At 35.6% G+C, this 10,875-nt stretch overlaps 1 protein-coding gene across 1 annotated transcript; it reads right to left on the bottom strand.

Moving 5' to 3' along the window:
- Nucleotides 1–514: 514 nt before the first annotated feature.
- Nucleotides 515–10,640, bottom strand: LOC123556395 (U4/U6 small nuclear ribonucleoprotein Prp4-like; the record flags this gene model as incomplete). The annotated part of the gene is made up of 6 exons (XM_053534842.1): nucleotides 10,525–10,640; nucleotides 7,564–7,734; nucleotides 6,359–6,435; nucleotides 3,591–3,663; nucleotides 2,208–2,332; nucleotides 515–594 (listed from the first exon to the last, which is right to left on the bottom strand). Coding segments are annotated over exons 1-6 (530 nt in total), but the record flags the coding sequence as incomplete, so codon positions are not given.
- Between the last annotated feature and the right edge of the window lie 235 nt (nucleotides 10,641–10,875).

Consider the following 10,875-nt stretch of genomic DNA (forward strand, 5'->3'; position numbering starts at 1 on the left):
ATGCTACAGACCAAGTTTCATGAAGATCCATCAAAGAGTCCATGAGAAGAAGTTATGTAAAAGAATTTTTATTTCAGCTTTTACAGTCTACAAAAGCGGATGAGTGTCCCCACTTGAACAAATCTGGACATTATAATAATGCTACACAGCAAGTTTGATGAAGACAGATGGATTGCCAGAATGACAAATCAAGTGAGCAAAACAATAGATACAGGGAATCAGTATGACCAGTTTTATCAACTGTTTTTTATAGTGAATTTTGCAATATCCTTATTTTAAGCAGTTGGTGATTCAGAACTACTTTCAACATAATGCTCCATCAATGGACAGTTTGAGTCGCTGTCTTTTATATCAGTACAATATCATAATTTTATCATTCTGCATCTTTTAGACTATTTGGTACAAAAATAAATTGTACAATACCATGTGGTACCGGTATATAAGAGTGGTAATTTAAGCCAGTCCAAATTCATTTATCTATAGTTCATATAATGAAATAAATTACGGTACAAACCTTGGAATAGAATATTCTGCTATCCACAATCTTGCCTCTTTCAGTGATTCCGGGCCCTCATGATACCATGTTATATTTTCCTTTATAAGTAAAATAATAAAAATACTTATAATAAACTCATGAAATTTAAATGATTCAGTCAAGTATGTATCTTTAGTTGGAGTGTTTGATTCAAGCATACATTCTGCAGCCTAATATGGGAATAAGAACATATTAATCCAATTAATTTTGGCAAAGGCAAATAAAATCTCTTCCTTATCCTTTTCTCTAGTGTTCCTAGTTTAGGATTATTAGGGTGATAATAAGTGGTATATTATATTCTAAGGGGCCATAACTCCTACAATACTGAATGAATCCGGACACGAAACCCCAGGTGCACAACTGCACATGCTGACTAGGCTAGCCACTAGACTGATAATTAAGATATTTCTATGATTTTTTTTCTTTTTTATGTTCATAGAGACAAAAGCCAGTCTATTCTAGAGATTTTCTAAGACGACTGATGTTAAATTATCATATGATATTGGACATAGGATATAGACAGGCTCAGTTATTATTATTATTATACCAGATTTATACAGCGCACTTTTCATGATCAATTTCACGTTCAAAGGTGCTTTACATAGTTCAAATGCAGCCACACAGGGCTTTACAAAGTTCAAATGCAGCCACACAGGGCAATACATCCTCTACTAGTACAGACACAGAGCGATCTGACCAGAGGGACAGAGTGAGACAAAGCCCCCACGACAGAGAGATCAGAAATCAGATACAGGCTTGTCCGGCTAACTTAGCCTAGCTCGTTGCGAACAGACAGGCTAGTTCTTTAACGTGCCCAGTGTATAGCACTGATACACGCAAGGATTGCCTGGGTTCCTGACATGTACACCTCTAGTTGGATGGGAAACACTGAAAAGCGTTTCTGAAAATTCCCGAGTAACTGCCGGGTATCGAACCCCCGACCTCAGGATTGGAAGGCCAGTGTGCAAACCACTGAGCTATCTGTCCACCAGTTCACTACATAAAATCATAAAAATGTAAAAAAAAATATATCATAGTCTAGGAGCTAGTCTACATGCTGACCAACATTCCTGTAAACTTTGGTGACTCTAGGTCAAATACTTTTGGAGCTACGCACGACACATTAAAATGACCAATTTTTAACTAAATCAGGGGCTATAAATCCTACAAGACTGAATGAATCCGGATGCGAAACCCCAGGTGCACAACTGCACATGCTGACCAACATTCCTGTAAAGTTTTGTGACTCTATGTCATATACTTTTGGAGCTAGGCACGACAAAACATTCTCGGAACGACGGACAGAATGAAGGACAGAAGGATGGACAAGAGCAAATCTATATGCCCCCCCCCCCCCAAAAGTGGGGGCATAAAAAGCAGACTGAAACTGAGTGATATTATGCAACACATTCACAAAATGCAGGCAAATGTGTGAAGGATTCTCCACAGGTTTAGATAATAATCCTCGATTAGAATTGAAGTAATATATCTCAAACAGTGGTTTGCTTTTGAATAAAAACAGAGTTGTTCACATCCAGCTTGTTAAATCACTTTGACTGCACCCTTGTGATGTAATCCCTTCACAAATAAACTCCAATGACTTTATTCAAAGACACATCACTGTTTGGTATACAATATAATTATCGATTATGTAAAGGGGGTCAAATTATACCTCTTCTTTCTTCTTCCTACTGATGGCCTCCTCAACTTTCTGCTTCCTTAGGGTATCCTCCCCTCTAGCTGCTATAACCTGCCTCAACCTCTCCCTCCTATCTGCTGGACCCTCACCAAACAAACCTGTAATAACAGCAACACAACAAAGGTGAAATCTCAATTAAAAACTACCTTTCCTAAATCAAACAGCCGTAAAATGCACATCAATTTGCAAACTGAGAAATGCCAAATATTGCATTTCCAGTTACTCTACCAACCCTATTTGTCACCAATATTCTTTGATTTTTCTCAATATATTTTTCTGTACCATTCAACAACTTTCACTTTTCATTTTTTTGCACCAAGAATTTTTATCAAATTCTGCCAACATAAATTATGTTAATTCTTTAACAAATTGCCACTTTCCATTAAAAATATTATACTGAAGAAACAACATATCCAAAACAGTGTTCTGCCATTGAATAAAATCATTGTTTGGATTTCCGATGCAAAGGAATTATATCGTAAGAACATAGCTTAACAACAATGATTTTATTCCGGAGCAAGTCACTGCTTGAGATGTATTATTTCGATTCTAATAGATTATCAAGGTTAATTTTGTACATCCTTGATGACATTCACCAAATATTTGCTTGTTTTGTCTAATTTTCTTTTCCAGCACATCATAAAATGCCTAAAATTTTCAGCTGCCTCACTGGAATATGATAGCTACATGACATGAATCCACTGATACCCTTCCCAGCCACATTATACTGACACCGGACTGGCCAGTCATAGAGACAAGCACCAAGCAAGGAAGCTACCAGTATAACTTTTCATGTCTGGTGTGATGTAGCTAGGAAGCCAACCCCTGACTTCTTGGCAAGTCCTTGCAAATGAAGCTAGCACTCTTTCACTGGGCTACAGAGGCAGTCACACATATTATAGACCACAGTGATTCATCCTATGCTATATTATTTGGCTAGGTATATATCAAAAACAAACAACTTCTTTACTGCCTTAATAGCCTAGTAGTAGAGGTTCAGCTTTGAGTGCAAGAGGTCTTGGGTTTGATCCCCGGCTGCTAACTACCAAAGACGTGAAAAATGGTTCTGGTATAGATCAACTTTATGCATTGAGGCGTGTCTATACTTTACCTCAAAACAATACTGTGGTAAACGCCGAGGATAGTAAGTAAGTCACGCCTCACTAATTGTCATTCAATTATAGCTCCCTCATTGAAAGAGTTGTGCCTGGAGGTAAAATAAGCACAGGCAAGTATCTGTTACTGGATACCTAGTTTGTCGCAAAGAGCTTTCTAGCCCGTGTTGTATGTTGGATTATATGTGATGTTAATTAAAGCTTACCTTTATCTTTATTGAATTGTAAAGAAAAAACTTACAAATAGGTTCTCCAAGCTGTCGAAGATGAGCTTTCACTTCAGAATCATCTGTGGAAACCTGGATTTTCTTGGCCTTAAATGAAAACAGTTAAACAGAAAACTTGTCAATTACTTGAAAGACTTTTCAGCATTAAGGTAACAAGAACAAACAAATTTAATTTATATCCTCTGCTGAAAAGGTTGTTTTATGAATGAGGGGGCCTACATTTTGAAAGATGTTAGATAAATAAGTTATGTATTATAATAGAAATGTACCATGGTTTGTTGGATTCCTGGCTTTTACCAAATCAAGTGCCCTATATGATGTAATATTTGTACTAAGTTTCATGATTGAAGATCAGTCAAGGTGTTACTTTGTTTTGTAGAAATTCATGAATTTCAAAATAAACTAGGGTTGTCACAGGAGTGACAAATTATACCCCCACAATATGGCCTTGTCACAGAACTAAGCCAATGTCAAAGCCAAACTTGCTTGACCTTTGATCTACTGACCTCAAAATCAATAGAGGTCATCTGCTAGTCATGATCAACCTCCCTATGAAGTTTCATGATCCTGGACCGAAGCGTTCTCAAGTTATTGTCCGTAAAAGGTTTAAATGACATTTGACCTTTGGAACTCAAAATCAATACGGGTCATCTGCTTAACATGACCAACCTCCCAATTCAGTTTCCTGATCCTAGTCCCAAACGTTTTGAAGTTATTGTCTGAAAACTGTTTAAATGTTCTGGGTCACTGTGACCTTGACCTATGACCTACTGACCTCAAAATTATAAGGGGTCATCTGCTGGGCATAACCAACCTCCCTATCAATTTTCACAATCATAGTCCCAAGCATTCTCAAGTTATCATCCGGAAACTGTTTAACTGTTCTGAGTCACTGTGACCTTGACCTTTGACCTCAAAGTAGAATCTGACCTGTATTTCATGATGTTACACCTGTGTACCAAAATTTATGATCCTAGGCCCAAGCGTTCTTAAGTTATCATCTGGAAACCATTTAACTGTTCAGGGTCACTGTGACCTTGACCTCTGACCTACTGACCCCAAAATCAAACTTGACCTGTATTTTAAGATTTAAATCTGACAAGCCTTTCATGAGTTATCATCCGGAAACCATGAAAACCAACAGACCAACCGACCGCCAAGCTCACTCCTATATACACACCCCCCCAACCAAACTTCGTTTTGTGGGGGTATAATGAAGGGCTATAAGCCTGTAACTCTGCAGTTACTAAAGAGATCTTGATGAAAGATATCCCTACATGACAGCCCTATGCTGATCTATATATATACTCAGCATCACTGAAAAGTTACCACCCTAATGGCTCTTATATTTTAAAAATTGCATTGGTCTGTGTTAAATGCATAACACGACTGCATTTTTGACGCAGCTGAGATGTCACTGGTGTAAAGAATTGTCAAATTCAATTAACTCCATTTGAGGCACGCGCTGCACGTGTAAAACGACTTTTTCCAGCAATGTCGACATGTACGAATTTTCTATCACAAATCATTCATCGCACTTGAAAGTTAGTTGACAGACTAAAAGGAATACGTTAAAAAACTCGGAATATCCTTGCTAAGAATGCCTCGTTTAAGGCACGATCAATGCCATCAGGTCATTGGCATGGTTGACGCCGAACTTTCATGTCACGAAATTGCATGTCGTATGTGCTGTTCTCACCTGACATTCATGAAATGGGTTGAGAGACATGATCGGACAGGGTCTATGAGTAATAGAGCGTGCACAGGCCATGAAAAAGTGACATCGATATTGTATAAAATAGTAGAGGTATATATTAGGTGGTAACTTTTCAGTGACGCTGAGTATATTTAAATTAAATGTTATGTGGAAATTTATTGATTGTAAAACAATTAAAGGGCGATTATAACTCTGGTTACTGAAGAGATCCCAACAAAATTTGCACAAACACCACTGCCCAATAGTGATTTACATTTGTGTAAAGTTTCATGAAGATCATTCAGTAAATAAGATACAGTCAAAAATCCCTATTTTTTAACCAAACACAGGGGAAAACACTGGGTCAAGGATGATTATACTAAAAGTGAGCAGAACTCTTGTGCTAATTGATAATAAAATGAGATTAAGTGATTCTAGTTAAAACACTTTTTGAAAATTGAGCATTTCAATTTTTTTACCAAATCAAGAGGAAAAAACTCTGACTTTACTGAGTCAAGGGGGATAATACTACATACATAGTATGGGCAATGGTTATGCGCTTATTAATACCAATGATTTATTAAGAATACATAAATGAGGCAGGCTATTGAAATTTCTTTATCCATTTCTACATTTGTAGCAATATTTGAATGAAACCCTGCCTGCTGATGAATAGATAGCTAGAACACTAGGGCAAGCTGATGTAATTAATCTGGCCAACAGCTTTTCCCCCTTATAAAGATTCTCTATTTTTTGTAATGTTTTTCTTGAGTTTTATGTCACACTATAACAAAATTACAGGTCAAATCGAGACTTTTCAGTTTCTGATGGTGGAGGCAAGTTCTATGAGCCCTTCATCATGGACAGGCATCATAGTAGTACTGCCAACCTTCTGAAAGCCAGCTGGATGGCTTCTACACATCAGCGGTGAGAGGCAATTGATTCGAAGTCAGCAACCTGAATCAAGCTGCCACAGAGGCCGCTTTCTATGACAGAATTTCTCAAGATTTTGTTCATGCACTTGCAACTACAAGCGATCAGTGTAATTCTCATAACATCATCCTTAATCTAATATAATATAAGTACCTTCTTCCTTTTTTCAAACTCTGCAAGAAGTTCTGCCTGACTTTGTTCATATTCCTTCTCCAAGTCCATTGTGGCACCTTTAAATGCAAGCAAATGTAGGTCTAGTTTTTGCAAGCACCTTAAAATATGACTGAAAATAGGTCTACTTTTTACAAGCACCTTAAAATACAACTACAGATAGGCCTAGTTTTTATAAGCACGTTAAAACACAAGGTCAAGTTTTACAATTGCCATAAAATACAAGTAAATATAGGTTTAGTTTTTACAAGCACCTTAAATACAAGTAGATGTAGGTCTAGTTTTTACAAGCATCTTAAATACAAGTAAACATAGGTCTAGTTTCTACAAGCATCTATGAAATATAAATATACATAATACATCTTTCTCGATTTTACAAGCACCTTAAGATACAATAAAACATAGGTCTATTTTTTACAACCATCTTAAAACACAAATAAATTCAGGTTTAGTTTTAACAAGCACCTTAAAATATAAGTAATTGTAGATCTAGTTTTTACAAGCACTTCAAAATACAAGTAAACGCAGCACCTTAAACACAATTAAAAATAGGGTCTAGTTTTATAAGAATTTAAACTACAAGTAAACATGTCATCATGTGGGTTTTACAAGCATCTTAATATACAATATACATATAGCATATAGATTCAATATACTGTAAATCCCTCAGAATAAACATGCCAGTGCTGCTGCATTCTGTAAAAGGTGAACTTTTTTCGATCAGTGATCTGGTACTATAGCCACTAACCTACATGTATCATTAGGACAAGTAAATGAAAAGTTTACAAACAACAGACTGTGAAATCATTTCATTTCATGGTCATTAACATTCCTGGTTAAAGTAAAAATAGCCATTTCCTATGCATCTGAATTCTGTGAAAAGTTATTTTTGTTTGCTAGAATTTAATATTCATGGACTGACACATTATTATATGTTACCAAGAAAGCAATGAAAAATAATTACACACAATTATCAGTGATTTTACAATGCATTTGTGTATCTATAATAAAGAATCTTTATTAAAGATTTACAGAGTGACAGATGGTAAATTTATACATTGTGTAAATAATTACCTGCAGAAATATTGATGTTTCCGGAAGCTAATCCGGCTTTAATGGCTTCACTCGCCAGCGAGCCCTCCGAGCCCCCAGCCAATCGTAAATTTATACATTGTGTAAATAATTACCTGCAGAAATATTGATGTTTCCAGAAGCTATACCGGCTTTAATGGCTTCACTCGCCAGCGAGCCCTCCGAGCCCCCAGCCAATCGCTGCTTCTCCTTCTGTTCGAGGCTGCCATACTGTAACACCTTCTGCCGCTTTGCAATAAACTGTGTTTCACTCTCCTCATCAGAATCTTAAAAGAGAAAAAACAAATGTGTCATTTTAACCTTTAGCTGCTGCCAGCCATTCTCGCATACCAGAGGTCTACCGTGGTTCCCCGGATAAACCTCTGGCACATTTCGCCGATATTTATGATTTGGTTACATTACAGGTAAAACGTTTCAGCCAATCAGCGTCGTTTCGCGACAAATCGTAGCGAACCAATCAAAATCATCCGTGAAAAGCGTGACCGCGTTCTTTCCATATCATCGAGGGAATACGATGTCCATTTACGACGAATATTATTATTATTTCTTGATGTAAATCTCTTAACGTCGAATTACAGGAATAAATCTTTATTTATCGCAATCATGGAATACAGCCTTTATCCATCGTAAGCAAGTATCCTGTTTACATATTTTTTGAAGTTTCAATTCGGAGTTCCAAATAATGGCGAACAATGATTGGCTGAAACCACTCCCGATAGTAATTACGAGTGCGCATGCTCACCAAGTAAACGATAGAAATAAATCAGAGGTTCGTCTCGGGATTTTGACGGACCTCTGATGGATGAGAATGGCTGCCAGCAAGTCACAAGTGATTTTACCTTTACGACCAGTGCCATTAAGATCAGCCTGCTGTCAGTAATTTTTTAGCAAATTCCCATTAATTTTGAATAATAAATTGTACTGTCTAAGATAGATCAGTAAGGGTTAAAGTATAAGAAGGGCAATAGCTGTGATAAAATGTAAGAGAATGATATGGTCAGGGCCTCCTTTGCCATTCACCAATTTAGCCAAATGCTACAAACTCAAAGAACTCGCTACACCCATGACTGTTAAACAAACCCAAACATATTATTTTTTGTGATTATGTTTAGGGCATGCCGTAACTTAAGCATGCTATTCACATTAAAGGATATTTCTATAATTTCTCATTGCTTTCTTTGTACCAAATGTTCTGATGCAATACTTTATCTTTTTATTTCCTTTGAAACTTCTGTCAAATATCTGCTGGGCCATCAACAATATTACTCTTGCATGGTATTTGTAACACTAACACGTTAAATGTTACTATTTTGGAAGTGTCTAGGGGTACGGATCCGTACCTCTAGACAAGCCTGTTAGGGGTTTTCTAGGGGTACGGACCTCCTTTTTCTAGATATGTTGGGTTACATATATCTTACATTTTGTTGAAAATAAAATAAAAATAAGACCAGTGTTCACTTAAAACTTGAATCTTGAATGGTTTACAGATACCAGAGTTCATCCTATTGTTTACCTTCTCTTTCAAAACCTAAATAACCGAGAAACTCCAAATGAATACACTGTTCCGTGCCGCTAAGTTTCTTGTAAAATAAACTGTTGATAACAGATAAATGAGTGCCTGTAACCCTTTAAGGAATTCTATTTGAAATTCAGCAGAAAAAATAAATTAAGCATAATAGTATGCACCTATTTATTTTGTTATTTAACAAGATATAATGATGATCGGCACGGACCTGATTGTTTAATAATCAATTAACTGACATTAAGTAAAAGAAACTGTTTGTGAAAACATTCCTTATATCTCGTAACGGTTACTAAATGTGTGGAAAACATAAATAACCTAAGGGCTAATCATCATTAAAAATATTTTTCCCCAAAATATTTAACTTTTTTTTGTTTAATCTTTATATCTTTTTTTCTGCCAGTTCGAATCATCATGATTTATTCGGTGTACCTCGGGTATTTACGTTTCGAAAGAAAATGTAACAATTCAGGTGAACGTTGTTATCAGTAAACCATTTAGATCCAAGTTTAAAGTGAATTCTGATGAATTCTTATTTGTTATTTCATTTTCAACAAAATTTGAAATGTAAATGACCCTTAATCGCTAGAAAATTCGAGGTCCGTACCCCTAGAAAACCCCTAACAGGCTTGTATAGAGGTACGGATCCGTACATCAGGTTCTAGAGGTACGGATCCATACCCCTAGACACTTCCTACTATTTTGGCACTGTACTGTTTGAAATCATGAGGCATCAAACATAGATAGTACAGTGCTTTAGGGTATAGCGGATTTTAGGGTATAGAGGATAGGTTGATAAATTTTATATTTAAACTTGAATTATTGTATAAATTTTCATATCATTCTTTTACTGGCATGCAAACAGACATTCTGACATACATTTTAAATATTTGCTCTTGTGTTATTTTTCATATGTCATCAAATGTAAAATAAAGCTATCCCCTATAGACTAAATCAGTGCATATGTAAAAAACGTCAGTGAATGAAAAGTATTTGATAGAAATTTAAAAAACTGAATGTTTTTGAAAAGAGAATACATTATTATTCTGATTTATAGTAAAGAAGTCTTGGAAAGTTTGTTAAGATGTGGATTTTAAACTAATAATGGAAAAAACGACCAAAGATATCCTGTACACCCTAAATCAGCGCATATGTAAACAATGGCTTGGAGAGAAAAAACACATGAATTTCTTTTAAAAGCTGAATGTTTTAAGAAGAATAGATGTTTTCTGTCTGATATACTGAAAAAAACCATACTTTTTTTCATTTCTTTGAATTGGAATGCGGGAAAAATTAGTTAGCTATCCGCTATACCCTAAAGCACTGTATATTATTTCATATTTACACAAATTATGTTAAGAATAGATCTCAGTGCAGAATATATTCTGGCTGGAAGCTGTAAACAGAATGTTTTCTTAATTTTGGGTCGCGAAAATATATGACAATCTAAGTGTTTTGAACATGTTTTATTTATGAAAGGTAACTTTCATAATGCGTATGAAGGTACGTATGCCATGATTTAAAAACAACCTACCCATGTCTTGTTTATTATGATATAACTTAGAAATGTAAAGATAATTAAAAATACTAAAATTCAAAAAACGTTTTCATGGGCGCCGCCATGATTGTTGTGAAGGTTGAACACCACTAAATCAAATTCGGGTGCTACTTCCATAATTATAGGTTACACTCTACCAATTCAAGTCCTTATTTATTTCATATTAATAACAAAACATTCAGACCTCATTTTCAGCACTTTAGAGCATTTCAATGATATGAAAACCATATATGGTCATTTAGTATAACATGTCTTCTTATCAAAAATAGAAAAATATTGACATGTTATGTTGAATATAAGAAAAATAATCTGTTCTGAGAAACATCA

The sequence above is a fragment of the Mercenaria mercenaria genome, unplaced genomic scaffold (genome assembly GCF_021730395.1).
Source record: "Mercenaria mercenaria strain notata unplaced genomic scaffold, MADL_Memer_1 contig_4161, whole genome shotgun sequence".
NCBI classification, from domain to species: Eukaryota; Metazoa; Mollusca; class Bivalvia; order Venerida; family Veneridae; genus Mercenaria; species Mercenaria mercenaria.